This window comes from Siniperca chuatsi, linkage group LG10 (assembly GCF_020085105.1).
Source record: "Siniperca chuatsi isolate FFG_IHB_CAS linkage group LG10, ASM2008510v1, whole genome shotgun sequence".
Classification (NCBI taxonomy): Eukaryota; Metazoa; Chordata; class Actinopteri; order Centrarchiformes; family Sinipercidae; genus Siniperca; species Siniperca chuatsi.
The window spans coordinates 1,004,740-1,032,148 of NC_058051.1; the positions used below are offsets into that span (position 1 = coordinate 1,004,740).

General features: G+C 44.7%; 2 protein-coding genes across 3 annotated transcripts; both read right to left on the reverse strand.

Annotated features, from left to right (window-relative positions):
* Window positions 1-581: 581 nt before the first annotated feature.
* On the reverse strand, window positions 582-18,386 carry si:dkeyp-110g5.4 (uncharacterized protein LOC561637 homolog). The gene is made up of 5 exons (XM_044212870.1): window positions 18,251-18,386; window positions 14,026-14,604; window positions 13,112-13,252; window positions 11,547-12,086; window positions 582-1,772 (listed from the first exon to the last, which is right to left on the reverse strand). The coding sequence occupies exons 1-5, from the start codon at window positions 18,281-18,283 to the stop codon at window positions 1,746-1,748; spliced, it is 1,320 nt and encodes a 439-aa protein (XP_044068805.1). The 5' UTR covers window positions 18,284-18,386; the 3' UTR covers window positions 582-1,745.
* On the reverse strand, window positions 582-27,337 carry lrif1 (ligand dependent nuclear receptor interacting factor 1). 2 transcript variants are annotated; one of them, XM_044212869.1, is made up of 6 exons: window positions 26,494-27,337; window positions 23,545-25,195; window positions 20,829-22,760; window positions 5,994-8,028; window positions 3,544-5,154; window positions 582-2,312 (listed from the first exon to the last, which is right to left on the reverse strand). In XM_044212869.1, exons 1-3 carry the CDS (start codon window positions 26,529-26,531, stop codon window positions 21,807-21,809), a joined length of 2,643 nt encoding a protein of 880 aa, XP_044068804.1. In that variant the 5' UTR covers window positions 26,532-27,337; the 3' UTR covers window positions 582-2,312; window positions 3,544-5,154; window positions 5,994-8,028; window positions 20,829-21,806. The 2 variants fall into 2 exon arrangements, with proteins under 2 accessions (XP_044068804.1, XP_044068803.1); XM_044212868.1 differs by having other exon boundaries at window positions 5,768-8,028.
* Between the last annotated feature and the right edge of the window lie 72 nt (window positions 27,338-27,409).

Consider the following 27,409-nt stretch of genomic DNA (forward strand, 5'->3'; position numbering starts at 1 on the left):
TACTGTTCGGTTTGTGTTGAACTGTCAGAGAGATATTGATTCAACTGTATCATCATTTTGGAGGGTGCAGTTTGTAGTACTGCTGAACTGCATGGAGCTCTACTGAAGAAAATATTATCATTTTTATAAACACATGGGCAGCATTTAGAAAAGAAGAAGTGAGATAACACAACCAAAACCGGAAACGCTGCAAGTCGCACAGAACACAACGGAAATGAGATGAGTCATTATGATTCATTATTGGAATTGGTAAGCTGTTAATAAGGAAACGGTTAATAACAGTAGATTCAGCCACAAACCGTAACAACAAACAGTGAGTCCCAGGTGCATTCTTCACGTTTCGGTGTCTGCTGGAAACTGCTGACTCCTCTAAATGCTACATGTGTCGTCAAACTGGTGAAGATGTTTTCTCGTGCTGCAGTGCGCTGAGCTTTCAGGGCCTCTAGCAGGTGATGCCGACTCGTCAGCGACACGAAAAAATGATCGAAAGTTAAACCTTTTTAACTTCATGGTAACCAAATATTTGCCTGTAAGTTCTGTATGATCCCCTCCCCCCCCAAAAAACTGACAAAGACAATGCGTTGGATCAGGAAGTTTAATCTTTGTCAGCTGTGGATGAATGTCTGAGGAGATCATGATTGCAAAGTTACAGATACAAAGAAAGAAAGAGAAGAGCGGCTCGGCAGAAGGTCACACACGTACTTACAGAAAACTGTAGATTGCTTATTTTCACGATGTTTGCTAATGAGCAAGCTGCTGGCTAGCTTGTAAGTGTTGATATGGTCAATAGTGAATTTTAGCAGTGATGTGATTGCATTTAAAGTCAATACGAAGACACCACCAGCGTGAGTTCTGAACAAATTTGCAATTGATCGAATGAGCAAACACAGTGAGCCCGGGGCCCCTGAGCATCTGGGACCCTGCTGATCCCCCCGTGCTTTAACCTCACTCAGAAATCAAACAAAGCAAATCTCAGTCAAAGCAATCAGAGACAGGAGACGGAGTCCTTACAGCATCATGTATTAAACACACTGTATCTCTGAGCTGCTGAATGCTCCTTTAAATGAGAACACAGTCCTGTACACACACACACACACACACACACACACACACACACACACACACACACTTCTTTATTGCAAACAGATATTTGCAGCAACAGAAATATATCCGATGATGTTGGCATTTGAAAAATCAATAAACGGCCAAAAGTGAGTCTTTGTTAAACATGAAAAATGACATTTGATCAGAGGCACAAGCACATAAGCAAACATGAGCTAAATTTAAGCAATTCACTGAAACGAACTCATCCCCAGGTGGGACATACAGCAGCGATGGCAGCGGCTGCATCAGGCGCCGAGCAGCTGTTTCCAGGCTCTGTGACAGAAAGTCAGCGAGGTGCAAGACTTCTGTACGCAAGAACGCAAGGAGAGAAGTCGACCGACGATGGGGACCGGTGGGCTCAGAGCCAAATGACAAAGGTAAGTTCCATTAATCTACACAAAATGTTCCCATTATGACAACCATTTCTCAAGACGGATAATCGCAACGAGCACAGGATAATGGTTTGATATCTCGGCTTCAAAGGCTAAAGATCGCCACAACAACCCAATGCAGTCAAGTCTTTGTGCTCTGTCAGTTTTACCTCAGCAGTTTGAGGACGTGAACCTAATTGTAAACGCTTTCTAACGAACTTACCGAGAGTTTAAGTTTGGGGGAAGTGCAGCTGACTGTTGCTGTCCTTATTAGGAGTGCAGGTTGTTGAGAGCCGCCTCATTCTGTCTGAGTTTGGCCTTCATTCGAGCGATCATCTCCTCTTGTGCCAGCTCCGTAAAGTCAAACTGCAGAGATGTGGAGGCACCAGCTGCCCCATGAGGCTCTCTCCTGGTCCAGGTCTGGCTGCTACTTTGCTCTACAACACCAACAATCCTGTCAGGTTCACCACCGTCAGTTTGTACATTACTGTCCATGTCGCTGTTTGGATCGGGGCGCTCAGCTTCTTCACCTCCCAGGTCCTGCATCTCACCGTCAGTGTTGGCCACCTCCTCCTCCTCCTCCTGCTCCTGCTCCCCTTGAGGCTGGAACCAAGATGGCTCCAGGCCCGGTGCTTCTTCTGCAGCCTGCTCTCCTCCAGCATCCTCGTGACGACGGCTGTCCACTTTGTGCACACTGTCAGCGGACTGAGGGACAGAACGTGGAGTCCTGGATGAGGATACGTCCCGTCCCTTGTGCATAACGTCCTTCCTGTTTTCACTGTGTGAGACTCTGCATGTAGTTTGGGTCTTCTTGGGCCTGTTGTCATTGAGCAGCTCCTGCAGGACATACACAGCAGTATCACATGAGGCTCACGTTCATCTGTTGGGAGTCATAGTTATGGGACACGATAAACCAGAGGAGTGCCATATTTTCATTGCTGTCAGGTGTTTATTGCTTACTGTGAATTAACTGCCTTTTACCTTCGGTCAGCAAGTAGACTTAACTAACCCATATTAACGTCTAACTCTTCTGAGGAACTCGGCAGCTCCATTTCCTCGTCTACAAAACTTGCTTTCGGTGTCCCCCAAGGCTTGACACTGGGCCCTATTCTTTTCTCTTATTTCATGCTTCCCCTTGGTCACATAATTAGGAGACATTATAGACTGAGTCCAGGATCAAATGATTGTGTAATAAAGTGACTGCAAAAAGTTACTATTTAAGCTACGTCAATAAACATTTCCTGCACTGGTGTTTCACTTTAGAAGCCTTCCAGCAGCCTGAACTTTAGCAGGTCTGATTAAAAAATACTATATAAAAATATTTTTTAAGAAACACCAGCTGGGTGTGCAGTGGTGATGTGTAGATCGGCTCTGACGTGATCCGAATCCGCATGTACAAATAAATCATTCACCCCATTTCATAATATAATAATAAAGCCAAAGAAGAGCTGCCTTTTACTACATTTAAGCCCATTAAAAACACATTTATCTGCACTTTTATTCCTGTTTACAATCACTGACATGTGTTAAGAAATTACCAATGTTTATGGGAACTGACAAAACGTATTACTGGTTGCACCTAAATTACGTGCCACCAATGTAGAGAGTTAGTCTGGAGCGCGCTTCGGTTCCTGGTAGGCCTTTGATTAGGAACATCTGCAGGAAGGAGGCCGACCAATACCGAGCCCTATGCCCAAAATTTGGGTGTACTTTTTGATTCAAACCTCAATAACCAACTTCTTCAGTCTTGTTTTCACCATATCTCAAGTATTTCTGTCTGCCACTGACCCAGAGGAAGTTATTCACGCCTTTATTTCAAAATAGGTCTAAATTCTATTATCTATCTAGGCATTAAGCTATTTTTCCGACCTCCTAAGCCCTTAAATAAAAGGGCACAAACCTTGGGCAGCAGGAGAAGTTCTTGAGATTTGCTACGTGTATGATTTAATATTTTATCTCAGTTTCCTTCACTTCTCATTGAGTGTCGCGTTCTTTGTCAAAGCATTTTGTAACTGTATCAAGAAAAGTGCTTTACAAATAAAGGTGTCATTATTATTGTTATTCTCACCTGATCTGCGGTGGAGTGACTGTCTGGTTTTGTGAGAAGATCCTTCGGCTGTTTCGGGCAGATCTGGGGCAAAGTGACACGCTGTCTCTTCCTCTGCAGTTCTTTGTCTGCAGGTTCAACAGAAGCCAGGGGGCTGGCGCCATGGACAATAAACGAGTCCGACAAATGTTACTGTGCACAAAGTCTTTCTGACAGTCAAACATCTGCTTTTAACTTTATACCGTCAAACTCGTGCTGTATATATATCTGGTTTCCATTTTCAATAAGCAACGTAAAAGTCAGAAAGTGTAGCACAGCCCAAACAGCATACTTATTATTCAGCTGTTATTAGAGGCTACGTAGCGGAGCTAAAAGTGTGAGGTTTGCACTGAGGGTGGCGCTAGAGGAAAGGTCATGGAGTCATTCAGATAAACGGGGTGCATCCTCTGAGGAGCATGAATGTGCTCAGTAAATCTGCCTGATAGATTCAGATGTGTCCTGCGTACAAGCGGCACAGTGGTCTGATGTCAGGGAGTCACTGAACACATTAGATTTCACCCTCTGAGGAGCATGAATATCCGCAGCTAATTTGGCGCTGTGCTGTCTGCCAAGTCTGCACCGGTGATGTTTTGATACCACTACAAGGAGTCGCCAAAGTCTAGGGGCCCTAACCAGGTGCTCTGTAGCCGCCATAGTTCTGTAGCTATGGTGATGTCAACCGGTCCGCTACTTGAGCCTAGACTGAAATATCTCAACAGCCATTAACTGTCCCATCCTTTGGTTTATGACCAAATACGTGCAAACGTGACGACAGTCCCATCAGCTGTACTTACGTGCTAACTAACTAATGACAGCATGCAAACTAAGATAGTGAACCTGGTAAACATTATACCTACTCTTGTAGACTCGTGTTTCACGTCCAAGGCTAAAGCTGTAAACTTGTCAAATGACAAGTTTAAGGTTTTCTTCTACTGGTTTGTTGCTGTGACTTGAATGTAATCACCAACTGAAATGTTAAGTTACCTTCTTCCGGCTTTTAGATGACAAGTCTGATGTTGAAGGAATGGAGGACTGGGAAGACTGGGAAGCTGGCTGTGGTTCACGTGTCTCTCGTGCACTGTGGTTTCGACTGGGGTTCCTGATGGACAGGTAAATGCGTCCGTGGTAGATGACAACAGCGTCTTTGTAGGTCGGCGGCGCGGAGGCCTGAGGTAACGGGGAGGAGTGAGGTGTGTGCGCGGAGCCCTTTTCCCCAGGCATGGTGACCTTTTCCCCAGGCATGGTGTCCTTCAGCACCTTGTAAGCTGCGCGATTGGAGGAGACAAAAGACATTCGGAAGGGACCCGGCGCAGCCCGAACCTGTCTGCCCAGCAGTGAGGACACGTTTTCCATCCCACCGTTTCCTGTTTGGGAAGCTGGTTTCTGGCCTTTCGTCCGTATGACTGCCGGACAGATCCATATGCCTTCAGGAGAGTCTGCGAGCTTCCTGGAGCCCTCAGACTCAGACAGGGGGAGGCCCATTCGTCTAAGCACTGAGTTTGTTAAGCTCCACAGAGGGATGCTTTTCACCTCCGCCTCCACTGGGATGTAGATTTCCAGTCTGTCAAGGACATCCATGCTCTGTGTGTTTCCCTGTGTACACATACAGAGTTTATCAGTAAGGGTGCAGGCTCCATATCAGGTAGTTTTATAAACATTTGTACAGTTATAGAGCCCAATAACATTACCAGTTCCCATTATTTCCTAGTTAAGATGATTGTTTAGATGACAGCTTTGATAACCATTTGTCAAATTTACACAGTCGTCACAAACGTCTAAAGTGTCAAGATTCTCAGTCTGTTATTATTGATCGATAAATCAACAACGAAACAGTGCTACAGTAGAGTTGTTGTTAGTCCTCCTCTGCTGCCCCCTTATGGTGATAACAGGCATTGACTTAGTGCTCCCTTATTAACTGAAGACGGCTACTACAGATCAGTCCAGCCCAGTCCACTGAAGTCCGCCTCCTGGTTTAAATGTCTCTGCCACATGTTATGTTCATGTTTCTCTACATAGAGAATAACAGGCACCATTTAGCTCAGCGTTAATGCTGCATATGATATAATGTGGTGTATGAGGCAGCTGTGTCCCGGCAGCTAACATTAGCACGAAGCCTCATCGTCCTCGTGTCCGATTAGATTTCCCTCCACACAGCTCGCGAGCAGCTGCGTCTACACGAGTCTGCTGTAACGGACTACACGCTCACCTGTCAGCCTGACGTTATCGATAGTTTCATCGCGTGGAGAAGATCCCGCGGCGGCCGGCCCCGCACCTAGCTAAGTAAGTTAGCCGCTATCAGGCGACACCGCGGCCGCGGCGGACGTTTGAGGCTGCGGTTTCCATAGTAACAGCTAGCCGTTAACGGCGGCGCCGAGCTACGTAACGCCAGCCGGGCTTCAGCGAAAGAAAAGGCCCCGTGCTGTTGCTCGTACCTGGGTGAAACGCTCGTCTCCGGCTTCAAACATCCAGACTCGTGTTTTGTTGCATTTTCAGCGCTTCTTCGGAAAACAACCGGATATCCGGGCCGAACTCTTCAGAATAAAAGCGCCACCCGGACTAATATCTTGCGCAGCGCATAAGGCGACAGTGTGCAGGGGCGACACTTTTAACTAAGCACAACTTATTGATAAAATACTCATCGCGTCCCGGACCTGATCCACTTCAATGTTACTGTTGACTTTTAGGGCACGACCTATTTCTCCTTAAAGCAGTACAGATTATTAAAGTCAATCAAAGGGGAATTACACAGTGGTTGATTTGGACACAGCTCGGACTGGCTTGTTGTTGGCAGCCACTGCAGATAACGAGGGAAGTGTGGCTTAACACTGATTTCATTTTCTGGAACCACTTATTACTCTTCGTGATTATTTAGTAGGTATGACAGTTAAACACCAAATTACACCACTGCCCTGTAACTAGATCACTTCAACTACTTTCTAAATTAGAATTCCCCACTTTTATTCCGAAGGCCAGACGCGCCGACAGGAAGTCTGACGGAGAAGACACACCTTGCTTCCGGTTTAGAAGGTTTCGGTTTCTTGATATTAAAAGTAATTTAATTTTCATCGTCATCAGTATCGCTGAGATCTAAACGCTGATCCAGAAATCAAAAAGCAAATCGGAGAATAATTTCATACATTTATGGACATGAACAAGACTTCCATTCCTGACATGGGAAACTTTAAAATGCTAAAGCTAAAGCTGAAAATGAAATATTATAAGAAACATAACTTAATACAAATTAAAGAGAGCAACATTTTTATGTATGCGGGGAGAAAGCAGGAAAGTTGCTAGCATCAAGACTTAAAAAACAGATCTTGTATTAGATTACCAAATAATTTAACTACCACTGATCCAGATCAAATCAATAAAACCTTTACAGACTTTTAATGAAAACCTCTACAAGTCTGGCAGTGATGATGAGCCTGAAGCAAGTCAGCAAGATTACTTCACATAATCGGAAAGCTGACAGACACTCATCTGATAACACAAGGAAATATTATTATTATAATATTATTCAATATGCAAAAAGCAGCACTGTGCACTTTAGATGCTGAAAAAGCCTTCGATCGAGTTGAACGGCCCTTTATGTTCAGGACCCTGCAAAAATGTGGTTTTGGGAAAAACTTCACGCGGTGGATCGGGACGATCTACCTGGAGCCCATTTCATTTTACATCGAGGTACGAAACAAAGATGCCCAGCTGCAGGACACACACAACTTTGAAAACATACTTTTTAACCACAACTTGTTCAATAAAAATATAGTTCAAATCTTTTACACGATATTAAATGAAATGGATGACGTTTCCTGGAATGACGTATGGAAAAATCCAAGGAAACCCTTCAGCTGCACAAAAACACACTAAGACAATTTAAAGTACTAAAGTATATTATATTACACCCCGTCTTTCCCTTGCTATGTTTGGTCACGAAGAAGGTTATCACAGATAACTGGATTGCCTTAAATGCACCAACTCAGAAAGAATGGATCACTGAAGCAACAGAGATGATTAAGTTGGAAAAAGTAGCTTTCAGACTAGAAAATAATGAGACAGAATATGCTGAAACATGGGCACCAGTGGAGAAGTTCTTAATGTCACGATAGGAAGGGGATTTGTTTCCACTGATTTAGGCTAATAATCATTGTCTTCCTGTTCTGTCAGAGCTGTTTTACTATATTAACGTTGCATGTTGACCATGCTGTAAAAGACAAGTGCAGTGAAATTGAGCCATGATAGTGTTCATGACTGATATTGAGGCACTGGTAAAGGGTTCATCATCTGGACTGGAGCCAGTTGGGGCAGGATATGTTTTCACATGCTCTGTAGAGAACATCTCTGGCATGAAGAAGAAGTGGAGGTGGAAATGAAGTCAGGACAAACTGGATGAGCAACTAAAACCTCTGGTGGAGCAGTTCACAGGATGATGAGGTCAAACCAAAGCAAAACCACATCGCTGCAGCTAACCTACAGGAAGGTCTGTCTGGCAGTGCTGGTCCACGGTGACCCCCCATCAGTGTCCACAGCATCCAGCAATCAACGTGAGAAAAAAAGGAAAAGCACTTAAACGGGGACCTGTTATGCTTTCCCTTATTTTCTGTCAGGGGCGGGAAAAGTCTGTCGCTGATTTGTTTGAGAAGCTTTGCGCCTTCAAGACAAAGCTAACGATTTTCACAACAGACCTAATGGCAACAAAATGGCTGCACTCCCCACAACTCTGCACATTCATGAGCACAGCACCGGGTTGCACCAACTTGGCGTTCTGAGTCCGAGTCCAGTTTTACGCCTTTTTCTCGCTAAGACTGGGCGTAAATCTTAAGCCTAGTCCGGAGCAGGCGTTAAGTCAAAATCCCCGATACTCCCTCTGAGGACTGAGCCAGACCGGCGGTCTAACACCAGCCACGCCACCACTAGGTCACCTGTTGAGCGATGCATCAACAAGTCCTCGAGCGTAGACATAAAGTGCATATCTTAGAAAGAATTTCCCTCGCACAGAGACTATAATTAGCCAATTTCTTCCATTACTCCCACTTAAAACTTCAATAGATGCTTTTGTGCTTGTCTGCAAATTTATGCTGAATTACTGAACAAAGGTGTAAACATGGAGATACATACATAACTTAAGTTGAAAAAAGATAATTCGATCAAGTGAAAATGAGGTTACGAACAAAGTTAACAAAAAAAAAATCGAATTAATTAAAATCCTAAAGTTGGCCCATATCTCGGTCAGCTCTGCTTTGTGCGGTGATCTGTCCTGGTCAATGTGTCAGCACCATACGCGCCCATTTTAGGACCTAAATACATTCGCTTCTGTGGCAAGACAGCAGGAGACTGTTAACAATGTGTCCTAGCAACGCACGCTGCTAGGCGATTGCCATAGTCGAGTGGGCATTCACATGGACGCGCATCGCTAAAACCGGGCTTAGTAAAGACCAGTTGGTGCGACCCATCCCTGGGGCACACATAACACCCGACTGAGGACTTCAGCATTCCCATTAAGGTATTGCAGACTTCTGTGCAAAAGCGAAAGAGGTAATGTCTCGTATTGATGAGAGCATCTTTCAGATGGAACTGGTTGATGCGCAGTCCTCCTTTGTTTTAAAACAGCACTTGCAGTCTGAGGCTGCAGTGGACTTTTGGTGAAACCATGTTAGCCAATATCAGCTCCCCACAATAAGGAACGTGACCTTGCTAATACCGACAAAGTTTGGATCTTGAGTTATTTTGAGGGGACACTGTTATACAAGCTGTACACTCACTTCTGTGAGATACTGTGTATTTGTTGTCTCGCTTTTCTCAGATGAATGCCATCAAAACAAGGGCCCGTGTTCCATGACCAATGAGAAGTTGCATGAGTGTCTCGGGATTGTCCGTAATACTTATGAGCCAAACTATGTTGAAATAGTAAAATCGAGGCACTCAAACAGACTCTTCATGACAGAAGTCTGATTATGTTTGGTAGTTTTACAGTAGTAAGGCACCTGATTAAGACATGTAACGCTATCTTCTTGGAAATGCATTGAATTGTTAGTCTGGATACTGTTTTCACCTTTAATAAATATGGATCTGCTATAAGCACCTTATGTCTTCTGGAAATCATTTCTGATGGTATCATGAACAGGCCCATTCATTGTTAGCCTGATGGCTACTGTTTTACTACATTCATCTTGCATTTATGGATATGAGGGCCAATCAGAGACAGGAGACGGAGTCCTTACAGCATCATGTATTGAACACACTGTATCTCTGAGCTGCTGAATGCTCCTTTAAATGAGAACACAGTCCTGTACACATACACATTTCTTTATTGCAAACAGATATTTGCAGCAACAGAAATATATCCGATGATGTTGGCATTTGAAAAATCAATCACAAACGGCCAAAAGTGAGTCTTTGTTAAACATGAAAAATGACATTTGATCAGAGGCACAAGCACATAAGCAAACATGAGCTAAATTTAAGCAATTCACTGAAACGAACTCATCCCCAGGTGGGACATACAGCAGCGACGGCAGCGGCTGCATCAGGCGCCGAGCAGCTGTTTCCAGGCTCTGTGACAGAAAGTCAGCGAGGTGCAAGACTTCTGTACGCAAGAACGCAAGGAGAGAAGTCGACCGACGATGGGGACCGGTGGGCTCAGAGCCAAATGACAAAGGTAAGTTCCATTAATCTACACAAAATGTTCCCATTATGACAACCATTTCTCAAGACGGATAATCGCAACGAGCCCAGGATAATGGTTTGATATCTCGGCTTCAAAGGCTAAAGATCGCCACAACAACACAACAGCGGGAGCTGGGTCAAGCCTGACAAGTTAGTTTGAAGCATATTAAGCCCACCCGTGTCCAGAGGGGCGTGCTACGAAGCGAGAGGGTTAGCCAGAGTTTACAGTATCACGAAGGCGGCTCTCCTTTAACCTGGCTCGATCGCCATGGTAACTGATGCTGCACACATGACCTGCTCCAGAAGAGGTTGTTGTGTTCAGAGTTTCAGATTTAAAAAGCGCCGCCCTTTCACTAATTCTTTTCCTGACGATATTCTCTGAGCGATATAGATTATCCGCTGAGAGAATACTTTATATACACAAACTTTTTTTTTTTAAAAGATCATTTTTGGGGCTTTTTGCCTTTGAGAGGAACAGCTGAAGAGAGAGAGGGGAAGACGCACAGCAAAGGGCCGCGTCGGGCCGGTTTCGAACCCGCGCCGCTGCAGTAAGGACTCGTACATGGTGCGCGCTCTACCAGGTGAGCTACCGGGGTAGGCATCGCGTTGTCACGGGAACCTACGTGCATTCGGCTGGTGATATTAACACTTTACATTTTTCACAGCAGATCATCCGCACGCTAAAAGAGAAATGAGGCTCAGCAGCTGCGGTTTTTCTGCTTGGTCCTGATTTGCTGTCAAGTCCGTTTTCCACAGCTGGTACTGCAGCTAGTAGAACACAGATTAGAACATTGATTAGTCCATTGGTATTCACAGAGAATATTAAATCAATAAAACTAAAATGCAGTTCTTGAATGTAATGTAATGATTCTTTATATTCTTTATAGCTCTCCATTATAACGACCTGATCCTCTTGACTGACGTGGGAGGCACACAACTGGTCCATTTTGTGTGGAAGAAGAGTGAAATGACAAACGCTCCCTTCTTTGGGAATGTGCACAGAACCTGATGAAGAAAACCCGGTTAACAAAGACAGTTGATGCCACCGCCATGATACCCGTTATCTCTTGATTGGGGTTTTAGGTTTTGTTGAACCGGCAAACACAAAGAAAGCCTGGCAATGTCGAACTTGCTTCGTAGTACACCCCCCTTAGGCGTCTGATCGTTTGTGTCAGTGCAGCCAAGTCTTTGTGCTCTGTCAGTTTTACCTCAGCAGTTTGAGGACGTGAACCTAATTGTAAACGCTTTCTAACGAACTTACCGAGAGTTTAAGTTTGGGGGAACTACAGCTGACTGTTGTTGACTCTGTTGTTGACAGCCGCCTCATTCTGTCTGAGTTTGGCCTTCATTCGAGCGATCATCTCCTCTTGTGCCAGCTCCGTAAAGTCAAACTGCAGAGATGTGGAGGCACCAGCTGCCCCATGAGGCTCTCTCCTGGTCCAGGTCTGGCTGCTACTTTGCTCTACAACACCAACAATCCTGTCAGGTTCGCCACCGTCAGTTTGTACATTACTGTCCATGTCGCTGTTTGGATCGGGGCGCTCAGCTTCTTCACCTCCCAGGTCCTGGATCTCACCGTCAGTGTTGGCCACCTCCTCCTCCTCCTCCTGCTCCTGCTCCCCCTGAGGCTGGAACCAAGATGGCTCCAGGCCCGGTGCTTCTTCTGCAGCCTGCTCTCCTCCAGCATCCTCGTGACGACGGCTGTCCACTTTGTGCACACTGTCAGCGGACTGAGGGACAGAACGTGGAGTCCTGGATGAGGATACGTCCCGTCCCTTGTGCATAACGTCCTTCCTGTTTTCACTGTGTGAGACTCTGCATGTAGTTTGGGTCTTCTTGGGCCTGTTGTCATTGAGCAGCTCCTGCAGGACATACAAAGCAGAATCACATGAGGCTCACGTTCATCTGTTGGGAGTCATAGTTATGGGACATGATAAACCAGAGAGGTGCCGTATTTTCATTGCTGTCAGGTGTTTATAGCTGTAATTAAGGCTGCCACTAACGCAGATTAATCTGCTGATTATTTTTTCAATTTATCGATTACCCTTTTGTCTATAAAAAGGTCAAATAAATACTAATATACTCTAACATGCTCATCGCAATTATATCAGTGCCCAAGGTGACATATTCAAATGTCTTGTTTTGTCTGACCAACAGTCCACAACCCAAAGATATTCAGTATACTATCATATAAGATGAAGAAATAGCATGTTAAAGGAAGCATGTTTGGCATTTTTGCTTGAAAAGTGACTTAAAGGATTAATCGATTATCAAAATAGCGACAGATTTATTTTCTGTCGCGTGATTCAACAATTAATCTACAAATAGTTACCATTCTAGGTGCTTAAGATCGGTCCATTATAGACCGGGAGTCCAGGATCGACTGATAGTGTAATAAAATGACTGTACATGTAATTTACTAACTCAAAAAAATGTTTCTATTTAATATATATCAATAAACACTTCACATTAGAAGCATAATCTTTTCGGTTCCTGGTAGGCCTTTGATTAGGAACATCTGCAGGAAGGAGGCCGACCAATACCGAGCCCTATGCCCAAAATTTCAAGTGTTTCTAAAATCAAACCGTTTCTGTCTGCCACTGACCCAGAGGAAGTTATTCACGCCTTTATTTCAAAATGAAGGTCTAAATTCTATTATCTATCTAGGCATTAAGCTATTTTTCCGACCTCCTAAGCCCTTAAATAAAAGGGCACAAACCTTGGGCAGCAGGAGAAGTTCTTGAGATTTGCTACGTGTATGATTTAATATTTTATCTCAGTTTCCTTCACTTCTCATTGAGTGTCGCGTTCTTTGTCAAAGCATTTTGTAACTGTATCAAGAAAAGTGCTTTACAAATAAAGGTGTCATTATTATTGTTATTCTCACCTGATCTGCGGTGGAGTGACTGTCTGGTTTTGTGAGAAGATCCTTCGGCTGTTTCGGGCAGATCTGGGGCAAAGTGACACGCTGTCTCTTCCTCTGCAGTTCTTTGTCTGCAGGTTCAACAGAAGCCAGGGGGGGCTGGCGCTGCGGGACAATAAACGAGTCCGACAAATGTTACTGTGCACAAAGTCTTTCTGACAGTCAAACATCTGCTTTTAACTTTATACCGTCAAACTCGTGCTATATATATATATATCTGGTTTCCATTTTCAATAAGCAACGTAAAAGTCAGAAAGTGTAGCACAGCCCAAACAGCATACTTATTATCCAGCTGTTATTAGAGGCTACGTAGCGGAGCTAAAAGTGTGAGGTTTGCACTGAGGGTGGCGCTAGAGGAAAGGTCATGGAGTCATTCAGATAAACGGGGTGCATCCTCTGAGGAGCATGAATGTGCTCAGTAAATCTGCCTGATAGATTCAGATGTCAGATTGCTCTTATCTGGAGCGTCAGACACTTTTCTTGGACTCTTTCTTGTTTTACTCCCAGCTGCTGTGGCCTACTGCGTTGCTCCAGAGCTGTGTAGAGAGAGAGTTGCGTCAACTCCGTTCAATTCAAGTGGGTTCATTGGTGCGCCTGCATACAATACAACGTTGCCAAAGCATATTAACACAAGCTATACAATCTCTACATGGCTCTGGGTTGTTCCCCGCTTCTACTCTGGCAAATCAAATCAAAACCAAACCAATCACTGGTGCCAGCGCAGTGATGCCGCCACAGACACCAGATTTAAAAACTCTGTTTACTGCGAATGCAGAGAGATTTACCTGGCGGTGACAGGCTCATTCAGCACTGTGTGAACTCGGATGTAACGGACGTTCATTTATATGTGAAAGTCCTGCACTCTAGCTTTAAGTTACCTTCTTCCGGCTTTTAGATGACAAGTCTGATGTTGAAGGAATGGAGGACTGGGAAGACTGGGAAGCTGGCTGTGGTTCACGTGTCTCTCGTGCACTGTGGATTCGATTGGGGTTCCTGATGGACAGGTAAATGCGTCCGTGGTAGATGACAACAGCATTTTTATAGGTTGCCGGTGCCGAGCCGTGAGGTAACAAGGAGGAGTGAGGTGTGTGCGCGGAGCCCTTTTCCCCAGGCATGGTGTCCTTCAGCACCTTGTAAGCTGCGCGATTGGAGGAGACAAAAGACATTCGGAAGGGACCCGGCGCAGCCCGAATCTCTCTGCGCAGCAGTGAGGACATCCCACCGTTTCCTGTTTGGGAAGCTGGTTTCTGGCCTTTCGTCCGTATGACTGCCGGACAGATCCATATGCCTTCAGGAGAGTCTGCGAGCTTCCTGGAGCCCTCAGAGTCAGACAGGGGGAGGCCCATTCGTCTAAGCACTGAGTTTGTTAAGCTCCACAGAGGGATGCTTTTCACCTCCGCCTCCACTGGGATGTAGATTTCCAGTCTGTCAAGGACATCCATGCTCTGTGTATTTCCCTGTGTACACATACAGAGTTTATCAGTAAGGGTGCAGGCTCCATATCAGGAAGTTTTATAAACATTTGTACAGTTATAGAGCCCAATAACATTACCAGTTCCCATTATTTCCTCCCAGCTCAATACTGATGTCCTGAAGTGATATTTGGGGACGGGACTTATTAAGTGAGTGAGTAAAATAAAAATTTTATAGCACCTTTCAAAACCTAGGTTACAACTGCTTTACAGCAGGATAAAGAGTTAAAAGAAAAGAGCACACGTAAAACAGAACAGGGTGTATGACTCAAGCACAAAAACACTTAGAGAGATGGGTCTTCAGCTGTGACTTAAAACACCCAAGGGAGTTTGCTGACCTGAGTCCCAGGGGGAGGACAGCGATCGCACAGTCTCCTTGTGTTTTCAGTCTTGAACAAGGTACAGCTAGCAGGCCTCGTTCAGAGGACCTGAGTGGCCTAGCAGGGGTATAAGGCATTAGCAGCTCACTAATATACTCAGGAGCGAGATTATTCAGAGCCTTATAAATGAGGAGGAGGATCTTGAACTGAATCCTAAATTTAATCGGAAGCCAGTGTAGTGACATCAGAACCAGAGAGCCATATGAGGTCTTGGTGAGTAATCTTGCTGCAGAGTTTTGGACTAACTGTAACCGGGTAACTGCATCTTAGTTTAGGCAGTAATACAGAGCATTACAGTAGTTTAAACATGGATAACCATTTCCAACTTCTGGAAAGATAACAGAGGGCGTATTTTTGCAATATTCCTCAGGTGAAAGTAACAGGACTGAATAACTGTCTTGACATGTTTATCAAATTTCAGCTGGTAGTCAAAAATGACGCCATGGTTTTTGGAGAAAGGTGTTCTATTTGTAGCCAATGAACCGAGGTGTTTGAGGATGATCAGAGACCTGATCTGGGGCGAAAACCAGAATTTCAGCTTTACCTTGATTTACTTCATAGAAAATGATGAGACATCCAGTTACTTATCTCGGCCAGACACGTGTGCAGAACAGTTATATTTGAGACGAACGGATAAGTAGAGTTGTGTGTCATCAGCGTAGCACTGATAAAACACACAAACACTCAAACAATTTCAGGTTGAATAAATAAGAGGAAAACCAGTTTAGTGCCACACCAGATATCCCAACCCATTTTTCCAGCTGATCAATTACAGTAGCGTGGTCAATAGCGTCAAAGGCTGCAGACAAATCTAAGAGAGCTAAAACTGCAACTTCAGCGTGGTGTAACTGTAAGAACGTCATTCGTGACCCTCAGCAGAGCTTTTCTCTGTGCCGTTGGTGACGAAAGCCTGATTGGTATTTATCAAATATGATATTTTGTTCCACCAGTTCCAGAAGTTGCTTGCAGACCAATTTTTCTGAAATCTTAGATGTAAAGAGTAGTTTAGAAATAGGTCTATAGTTTGATGGTATGATAGGTTTGATTTTTTTTTTTTAGAAGCGGTTGAACTGCGGCCATTTTAAAAGATTCAGGGACATTGCCTGATGCGAGTGACTGGTTCATTATAGCAAGTAGAGACGGTCCAGTTCTGCTGATGGCGTCTTTAAGGAGTCTGGGAGGCACAATGTCAAGGGGAAACATGGAGGAACAAGTGTGTACCAAGAAAGACAAAAAATGTTCACAATCTACCACCAAAGGTGAGGACATGCTGGAGGCGGAGTTATTTAAGAGGCGGTCAAGAGATTTAAGACGAAACATAGGATTGTGTTTGTTTGTGGTGATGAGATTATTGAAGTAAGCAGTTTGTGCATCCTTCATCTTTTGATTCAACAAGATCATCAAGTCTTCATTCGATTATAATGGACAAGCAGTCGTGTTTTCAAATCTCCTGTCAGCTTTTAGCACTGACTTAACGTAGGTCCCTATGGAGGCCGCTGGCCCCCGTCAAAAGATGCTTGCCACCGGGCCTAACGATTTTTCTGGGGGTATACCCTGAACATCAAGGCTACAAAACTACTCGGCACATGCAGTTCTTGGATGCAACTCTACATCTCGCCTCCACAGGATCGGGAAGGGAGCTTCCCTTAAGAAATTCGAAGAAAGCGAGATAGATTGGAAGGGACGTCGTCCCGCAGAGTGGGGATGGCAGTGCGACAAGGGGCTTGTGCCAATTCAGACAACCCTGCCCGTGAAAAGCTTCTGAGGCCGACAGCCGCAACCTGAGATGCACATGCAAACAGAACAATACCGAGTGCACTCCGACATGCGGAAACCGTTTGATCAGCAGTCAGTCAGTTATTTCTCTGAGGCCGTTGCTTACGATGAGAATCGATGTGATCATAATAAGATGATTGTTTAGATGACAGCTTTGATAAGCATTTGTCAAATTTACACAGTCGTCACAAACTTCTAATGTGAAGATTTGCTATTTGTCTGTTTCATCATAAACTGAAAACCCTTCAGTTTTTCAGACAAAATGTCAAGATTCTCAGTCTGTTAAGTTGTGATGGACATTTGTAATAATTTTGGGCTTTTTAAAAATCGATTACTCTGAAATTATTGATCGATAAATCAATAATGAAACAGTGCTACAGTAGAGTTGTCGTTAGCCCTCCTCTGCTGCCCCCTTATGGTGATAACATTGACTTAGTGCTCCCTTATTAACTGAAGACGGCTACTACAGAGTATTACATTAACAGTGTGTCACCTTTTGTAAGCGGTTACTACGGGCAACGTGTAATTTAGGTGGAAACTGGATGTGGAAATGGACATTGATCACTGACTACGACCACAGTTCAGTATTTCACATCCTGTGGTGTATATGGCCGTGTTTTAGCTTTTTTGGGGTAAAATAAAATGGTCCCACATGCCATATTTGATTAATAAAATAAAAATGTATAACGTATTTCAACATCAAAATTGTTTTGCTGTTTTGTGGTAAGGACATATTTGGGAGAGAATGACATATTTTATATATATATATATATATATATATATATATATATAACATACACTATATTAGAAATTATTTACTAACAATACAGGTGAAGTCTTCCAGTATGAATAGTTCAGTATAATAAAAAGCACATCAATGAGGCGGACTGAGCAGAAGTTAACAGCTGTAATTTCTCTGCTATGTCTCATACAAATGTCCTCTGTGAGACAGGTATGATGAAACACACCTGGGCGGAAGGGTATCTCCTTTTTTACCTGAAAGAGGCAGTCCAGCCCAGTCCACTGAAGTCCGTGTTATGTTCATGTTTCTCTACATAGAGAATAACAGGCACCATTTAGCTCAGCGTTAATGCTGCATATGATATAATGTGGTGTATGAGGCAGCTGTGTCCCGGCAGCTAACATTAGCACGAAGCCTCATCGTCCTCGTGTCCGATTAGATTTCCCTCCACACAGCTCGCGAGCAGCTGCGTCTACACGAGTCTGCTGTAACGGACCACACGCTCACCTGTCAGCCTGACGTTATCGATAGTTTCATCGCGTGGAGAAGATCCCGCGGCGGCCGGCCCCGCACCTAGCTAAGTAAGTTAGCCGCTATCAGGCGACACCGCGGCCGCGGCGGACGTTTGAGGCTGCGGTTTCCATAGTAACAGCTAGCCGTTAACGGCGGCGCCGAGCTACGTAACGCCAGCCGGGCTTCAGCGAAAGAAAAGGCCCCGTGCTGTTGCTCGTACCTGGGTGAAACGCTCGTCTCCGGCTTCAAACATCCAGACTCGTGTTTTGTTGCATTTTCAGCGCTTCTTCGGAAAACAACCGGATATCCGGGCCGGACTCTTCAGAATAAAAGCGCCACCTGAACGCATCGCCCCGGACTATTCAAGACCAGGTTAAACTTGAACTCTATGCAGAAAGTTTAGAGAGAGTAGAACAGTTCAAGTATCTAGGTATTTGGTTCGACAAGAATCTTACCTGGTCTACGCATATAGGGAAAGTGGTTGAAAAGAGTAAAAAAGTACTGAACATTTGAAGGTGTTTGAGGGGTAGAGAGTGGGGTGCAAACAGGATTTCTCTGAAAACTGTATATATAGGATTAATCAGGGCAGTGCTAGACTATGGCAGCATAGTTTACCAATCAGCGTCAAAAACAATATTAAAGAAGTTGGATAAAATACAATATCAGGCCTTGAGACTCTGCTGCGGGGCCATAAAAACTACCCCAGTATCAGCCTTGCAGGTGGAAATGAATGAAATGCCACTGGAAATCAGAAGAACCCAATTAGCGCTAACATACTGGGCAAACTTAAAGGGCCACAAAGGAGAGTCGCCCTACTCAGAAGGTGTTAAAACCACGCCAAGAGAAGGAAAAACGACAGATCGAGAGCTTTGGTTGGACAATAGGAAAGGCAGCTAATGGAACAGGGATAGAGGATATAATGTTAAGCCCCACGGTGCCGGTCTCCGTAGTCCCACCTTGGATATTAGGAGAGATAATGGTGGACCTGCACCTACTGGAAAGGAAGAAAGAGAGGAACATAGATAGGAAACAAGTCTACAGATATATAGAGAGAAATTACGCTGAGTATACGAAAATATATACTGATGCATCAAAAGCAGAAAATAATAGGAGTTGCATTCATAATCCCAGAGTTAAATGTAATGTCAAATAAAAGAGTTAGTAACAACCTTTCAGTATTCACAGGGGAAATGTTGGCTATTCTTTTAGCCCTTGAGTGGACAGAAAGCAGCAAACCAGAGTATTAATAGGATCAGATTCTAGTAGTGCGTAAACCAGTTTCAAGAGTATACAGTCAGAAGCAAGACAGGACATGATGCTGGAAAAAGGAGGAATAATAGTGAAATTCATCTGGATTCCAGCACATACAGGGGTAGAGGGAAATGAACTGGCAGACAAGTATGCAAAAGATGCAACTAAGAAAGGAAATATGACAGTAAGTTATAGTAAAGCTGAAGTTAAAAGCATAATTAAGGTAGAAATGAAAAAGAAATGGCAGGAAATGTGGAACAGGGAAACGAAAGGTAGACATTAGTATAGTATCCAAAAGAAAGTAGGAGAAATGAGGGAAACCAGTAGATCAAAAAGAGAAGAAGACATTATCTCGAGGTTGAGGTTTGGGCATACTGGTCTTAACAGCACACTGAAGATAATTGGTAAACATGGGACTGGTGTGTGTGAGTACTGTAACATACAGGAAACTGTAGAACATGTAATTATCAGCTGTCCGAGGTACGAGCAGGATAGACAGATGCTAAAAAACAAACTGGCAAGAGGTCGCAGTAAGGTCAGGCTAAAGGAGTTACTCCAACTGAACTCAGGGCGTGTGGGCTACAGGGCAATATTTAGGTTTTTGGAAAAGACAGGACTTAAAAGAAGACTACAGGGTAGGAAAAGACCAGTCTGATCCACACTCCATTTCAGAGGGTGGCGGTAATGCACCAAAAGCTGTTTGCCAACCGCCATAAAACATCAGCAGAAGAAGAAGATGATCGCCCCGGACTAATAGCACAACTTATTGATAAAATACTCATCGCGTCCCGGACCTGATCCACTTTAATGTTACTGTTGACTTTTAGGGCACGACCTATTTCTCCTTAAAGCAGTACAGATTATTAAAGTCAAAGGGGAATTACACAGTGGTTGATTTGGACACAGCTCGGACTGGCTTGTTGTTGGCAGCCACTGCAGATAACGAGGGAAGTGTGGCTTAACACTGATTTCATTTTCTGGAACCACTTATTACTCTTCGTGATTATTTAGTAGGTATGACAGTTAAACACCAAATTACACCACTGCCCTGTAACTAGATCACTTCAACTACTTTCTAAATTAGAATTCCCTACTTTTATTCTGAAGGCCAGACGCGCCGACAGGAAGTCTGACGGAGGACACACCTTGCTTCCGGTTTGGAAAGACTGTTCTTCATATTAAGAGTCATGTCATCGTGATATTATAATAATATTCAAAGCTAAGTTGTATTTCCTCTTCATTTTCAGTTCAGAACTCTCCTCGGTGATTTGTCTCTGCGTCTCGGTATTTAATGAACATTAGGAAGTGTCCGGTTGTGCTTTTATTTGAAAAACCAAACAGCCTTTTTGTCGCCATCATCTGGACTGGAGCCAGTTGGGGCAGGAAATGTTTTCACATGCTCTGTAGAGAACATCTCTGGCATGAAGAAGATGTGGAGGTGGAACTGAAGTCAGGACAAACTCTGGATGAGCAACTAAAACCTCTGGTGGAGCAGTTCACAGGATGATGAGGTCAGACCAAAGCAAAACCACATCGCTGCAGCTAACCTACAGGACAGGACCCACGGTGACCCCCCATCCAGCAATCAACATGAAAAAAAAAGGAATTTAAACAGGAGTGTGGCTCTGTAATGTGACATTTCTAATGGCGACCATGACAGGAAGACATTTTGATTTTATCAGGGTTATCAAAAAGATGAATGATGAATATCCACACCCATATAAACCCATGGAAACCTGGCCAGCAGCTGTTGAGCTGTTGAGGAAAGCGTTGGACCAAAACACAATAATAATAAAACTCCACCCAAACACTACGCAGTCAGCGTTGCTGTCTACAGCTCACAAAAGATCACATGAACCATTTCAACCAATATGAATATAGCATTAGAATTACATTTAATAACTCCTTTTCTTAAGACAATCATACAATTTTCACAACGATAAAATAGAAAATGCTTTTTAGTGACTAACTGTAAATCAGAGGCATTTAGTCGCCCTTCAGTTTCTCACATTAGATATGCTCGTACAGTGTTTGCACAGTGAACCCCACTGAGCACGTCTCACCGTGATGAAGAGCTTTCTGCTGTCTCCTCGTCCGACACGCCGCTGTCGCACCAGGAGCACATAAAGCTTTCCAGTGATGCTCGTGTGGTTCAATCAATACAACCCAAGAGGCATTAATAAAGCACTTCTTCTTCAGAAGAAGAAGAAGACGACAATGGCCGCTGGCGTCACGGCGGTAAACTGGCCGTGGTGGTGGTGTTTTCTGGCCGTATGATGAATATTCTGCCTACAGTCCCTGTGATAGGACACCGATACCGACACCTGACACTACACGAACTACAACTTCTCAGTCTCGTTGCTGCCAGCTGTGGACGCTCCGCTGCACACACCTGCGTACCGCCACGACACAGAGCCGAAGCCAACATGATACTTGTGTTAGTCCGATAATAAATAGAAGCAATAACGAATTATACACTAAAAATAAATCCAAAACTTCTATGTTAGAATATTCGAGTTTCGGCCTCATGTGTTTCTCATGAGCTCTAAAGCTGCCTCTTTCTCTTTCAGAAGCTCTTTGAGTCTTTTGATCTGTTCATGTCGTTTGAGCTCCTCAGAGTCCACGGACGTTAAACTGGCCGGCACCTGATACGTCTTACAGTTCTGCTGGGTCTTGGCTGCTAGACAGCTGATCCGTCCAGATGTTTTTACGTCTTTTCTTACAGACTTTCTTCTTCTCCCTTTCTTACTCGTCTCCTCTGCCGTCCATGCCCACTTCATCTCTGGCTCTTCTGACGTTGCGCTGGACTTCACTGCAGGACCTTGAGTACCAGGGATGCAACATGGGCACATTGTGCGTTTCCTTGTTCTTCCCATCCTGCTTGTGTCTGTACTCAGATCCACGCGAGTCTGCGTCTGTGGCCGGGCTGCTGCGTCCTGCGAGTTGGGGATGTCGTTTTCATCGGTGCTGAGGAAATCCTCATCTATGGGTTCCACGTAGCCAATCACTGGCTCGGTTTCAACATCACATGGTGTTCCCTTGAGTGAACTTTGACCTGAATGGCACTTATTCTTCAAAGCAGAGAGAGTTTTAGTGTTGAGTTTGAAATGGGAACATTTGAGAGGTCCGATATCCGTGTGAGGACTTGGAGCGGGCGGGTCTTCCTGCTCAGTCGGTACGCTCGCTCTTCTCACATTGCTGAGACCGTTGTAGCTGTCGGTTTCTGGTGGACTGTGAAGGTCCCGTGAAAAACGTTCCCTCTCTTCCAGCCCGCTCAGCTGCTGATCCTCCGCTGGCCTTGTGGACTCGCTCTGTAGAGGCTCTGCAGGGACAGACCCAGCCGAGGCTTCATCGATCCTCTGCACGCGTATTTTCACATCGGCTGTTATCCCAAATATCTGCCTCAGCAGGCGGTCGTCCGTTTGACGGGATTTTGGTGCCAGCCGAGATGTCCAGCTTGTTGCGGGACTCAGACAGCTCTGCGAGCAGAAAAAACAACAACACTCTTTAAAATACAAACGATATCTAGTCAAGACTACGGCCACATTACGGGCACAGCTAAATGAGCTAAATTGAGCTAAATGCTAATGTCAGCATGCTAATATGCTCAAATAACAATGTTAAAATGCTGATGTTTAGCAGGTAACGTTAACCACGTTCACCACCTTTGTTTAATGAGACACCAAACCAGAGGACAGCTGAGGCTGGTGGGAATGTCAGACGTTTTGCAGGTATTTGGTCGTAAACCAAAGCAAAGGAAAAGTCAGGGGATCAACAAAGTAGTTAAAAATGTATCTTCTGGGCTCCATGAATGTCTGTACAAAGTTTCAGTCTGGACCAAAGTGGTGGACTGACATCCTCTGAAAGTGCAAAGACATAGCAAATATTCATGGTTCAATTACAGTAACATTTTGCTGATAACAATAACACGCCTGTTGTTAGCTTACGTTAAAACTAGCCTTCACAGCTACCCATGGGAAACTTTGGTTAGCCTAGCTTAGCATAAAGACTGGAAGCAGGGGGAAACAGCTAGCCTGGCTCTGTCCAGAATTCAGAAATACACCTACCAACACACGTCTAAAGCTCTCTGACGAACATGTAAAGGGAGAGGAAAGGACAGAAGTGTACACTGGACACTTTTTGTGGCTTGTCATATGCCTGTGTCTGCCTGATATGTTAATATCCCGTTGTTACGCGATTCCCCGCTTGAAAACATTTCTACCAAAAACAAATAAAGTAAGGAAGCATCAGGCGTGGCCTCACCTCCACGCTGTGGGCGTCCTTCTCTACTGGAGAGCGTATTCCACCGCTGCTGTCGGCGGGGCTGGGATCGGCCGGACTTCCTGTTTCTACACCGCCGTCCGTGCTCTCCAGCTGCTGGGCGGCCTCATTATCGTGCACGTTCGTCACTGCCGAGCCACAGACGCGCGTAGCCTTTCGGACTGCGCTGACTAACGTCTCCTGGCCGGCTTTTCTGCCTCTAAGTGCGGAGATTTCACGTCCGCCATCACCGGCTGTCGTACCACCCAGGCTCTCTTGTTCTGTCAGTCCGTTCGAGCTGCTTGTGCCCGTCTGGCCCGTCTCCTTCACAAGTGCCCTTTGTGTTTTTAGCATCAGGTCTCGTGTCGATGCAGACGCAGATTTGGGTGGAATGTATGACACAAATATGACATTGTCTTCATCCAGAGGAGTGACTGCTGCCATATTAGCTGATGCTGCTTGTTGAGACGAGTCGTCCTGAGCATCATCATCACAAAGGTCAATCACTTCGTCGGACTCGTCTGGAATGATAATCCTGAAGTCCTGCTTTATCTGAGGTGCGACTGACTCAAGTGATTGTTGGGATGAAGGTGCGATGGTTTTGTTGAATTCGTAACTTTTTGTTGCCGCTGTGGGTGCGTCGCTTTTCCCCATTTTAAGTGATAGGCTGCACTTTTTGGCCACAAAAAACACCTTCCCGTTGCACATGACCAAGGCGTTTTCCTGCCCTTGTCCACCTTTGCCCCGACTCGGCTGAGAAGCTGGTTTCTGAATGACGTCACAGCGCTTGTTAGCGTTTTCTCTCTCGGCCACAGCCCGAAGAATCTCTGAAGTAACAGAAGGAGAATGAACAGGATGCGGAGTCGGGGCCGTCGAGCTGTCCTCTTCTTCAATCACCCACCTTATGGGGCTGCTGGACCTTTGGGAAACATTTGGAATCAACTTTAAACATGGCTTTGATCCTTTTGACGGGGATTCGCACGAAGTTACATTTGGTGTCTTGGAAAGCAGCTGGAGTGAGGGAAGTGCAGACTGACTCGGTGGAGTAACGGCCTGATTCACGGTCGTGATCGGCGACACGTAGACCACGCTGGGTAAGCCTGAAACTGGAGAGGAGCCGGCTGCCGAAGTAAAAATCTGTTTCTTGATACTCGGAGGGAGTTCAGACGCCGGGACTGTCCGGACGTGTGCATTAGGGGGGATCTGAAGGTACTGCCCTCTGGGGAGCGCTGGAGATTTCACTGTCACCGGGAGCTGCCTCGGAAGTCTCACCGGCTTCCCACAGTCTGTTGCAGGTGTTGCCATCTGAGGTACTCTGCCCTTTGACTGTACAGTCTGCTGCTGTAACGGACGCTTGTCTCGTGAATAAGCGTGATCCAAACCTACTTGATTGGGCGAGGCATTCATGAGGGAAACCTGCTTCCTGACAATCTGATGAGTGGCAGAAGGATTCAAAGCCGCCTTTTTTACCATCTGAACAGGTGCGGAGGGAATATTTACGCTCGCAGCTTTCTGGGGCGGAGGATCTGTTTTGGGTTTGCTTATTTGAATTTGGAAAAACTGTCCGTTGATCATCTGTACGGGAATCAGTTTCATGATGTTCTTTCCATCGGCTCCAACAGCAGGCATTGCCTGGTAGAAGACACCGGTCCCACTGAGAGAGAGAAACAACGGAGCACAGGTGAAAAGGAAAGACGCGTTTCAATTTTACATTCACACGTATTCACGCGTCAAACGGCAACATTACAGCTGCAGACCTTCACAATCAGGGTGGGAAATCAGCCTTTTAAAATGCAAACATCTGCCAGCCACTCAACAGTAAATCATTCATTTGCGTCTGGAAAAATTATTCAAATGAGCTCCACCTTTACCAGCTGCAACATGAGCGATGCATCACTAATTAAAATCCAGTGACAATATATATGATTGTGAAAAGGGCCGTTCTGCAAAATGAGTACTTTAAGTATATTTTAATGCCAATACTTGTGTACTTTTAGTTAAGTAAGAATTTGAATGCTGGACTTTTACTGCAGTAAAAGATCTGAGTACCTGTTCCACCTCTGGAAATGAATTTGGAAAAACACTGAAGCTTTCTTATTTGCTTTATTTACCTTTCATATATTGTAAGTGGTGTGACATTTCTTAGATGTACTGAACTTCGGTAACACTTTATAATAAAGGGTACAAGTCATATAAAGTAATGCTTGACTAATGCATGAGTCCTGATCATTTAATGCATGAATTAATGCAGATATATCATGAATTCCTGTTGCTTAAATGATCAAGTCACTATGACTTTATGTGATTGGTTCACACATCAGCAGCAAAGGAATGCTAATTCACAGTTACTTACATTAATCCCTCTGCTCAGCCTCTCTGATAATAAAATAGCTTCATATTTCTATGAGGACAGACCCAGTGGTATTTTTCTGACACATTTACAGGAGTAGTTATTTTATTATCGTGTCTGTGTTGTTGTCGAAAGCAGTGGAGCTTAAACATGTCTGATCATCTCTCTTGCTTTCAACAGCAACACAAATACAACTTAAAAACAACTCCTGTTCAAGTGAGCAGATGCATCAATCAGAAATCCTTTATTGATCCCGGAGGGGAAACTCACTGTCACGCCAGCGCACACAGGGACAGAAGCACTGAGCAAATCAGAATATAACACACTGTAATACCGGTCAGATAGATTAAGTACAAAGTGGATATAAAGTATAATGGTATAATAAGAGAAACTTTTATGTAATCCAGCTAATGTGGTCGCATGTATGAAGTAACATTCCTTTAGTGATGAACTAATCACATAAAGTCACAGTGACTTGATCGCTTGTTAATGGAGCAACAGGCACTCGTGCATCACGAGTCATGCATTGGTTGAGCATTACTGAAGTATGTGATTTGTACCTTTTAATATAAAGTGTTTCCTAAACTTCCTCATAACTCTACCTGTGAGCCGCATCCGTGTCTTTGACTGCGGGATACATGGCCGTGAAGTGCAGCGACGACAGCAGCTTTAACGAAACGCGATACGGAACCACACCTGGGACATGCTAACGACAAAGCCACGACGTAACGTCAAAGCACGCTGGTCATTTTTGTCGTCACAACGACGGGAGGCTGCCTAAATCCTCGCCGCGGTCATTAATCGACTAAATGAGCCTCCGTTTAATGTGCACCGGACGTGTTTTCACGCTTCCCCTCTCGGCTCCCGTTCCCCATCGCATCCGTTACACCAAACTTCCGGTCTGTTACATAGGTTGTATTCAACGTAGCTAATCCATTTCAGACTTCTTTTGAGTTTACGTTCGCCAGGCAGTGTTTTTTTTAACCCACGGCCTCTTTATTTCGGTTAAATAACGCTCTTGTGTTGTTGTGTAGGCCTGTATCTCCCTTTATTGACGCCATACGAAGCGCGTACAGTAGTTACTCAACCTTGGCAGCGTTTGAACATCCGCTCAAACATTACATATTCCGGTTCCGGTGAAGTAAATCAAAGAACCCGTCTCTGAATATATTTTTGGCTGCGATCCAATACCCAAGCTATTTGGTATCCCAGAAAAAAACACTTAGTATGTCCCAATCATGGACTACATATAAAGATGGACGCCGCGCCTCCACTTCCTCCCACTGTAGAAAAATGAAGCCCAAGTATCCCGGATACGGGAGCTGCCATCTTGCCAGCCGGTGACGTCATTTGGAGCTCGCACGTCATGCACACGTGAGGCAACGATAACCTCACGAGAGCCAGGCGCATCTCCGTCTCCACCGACTGCAAGACCCGGGGCATGATGGGAAACGCCTGATCAAAGAGCTGATTGGCTCTTAGTTTTGACCACAAACGCCACGTTTTGTAATATTTTTG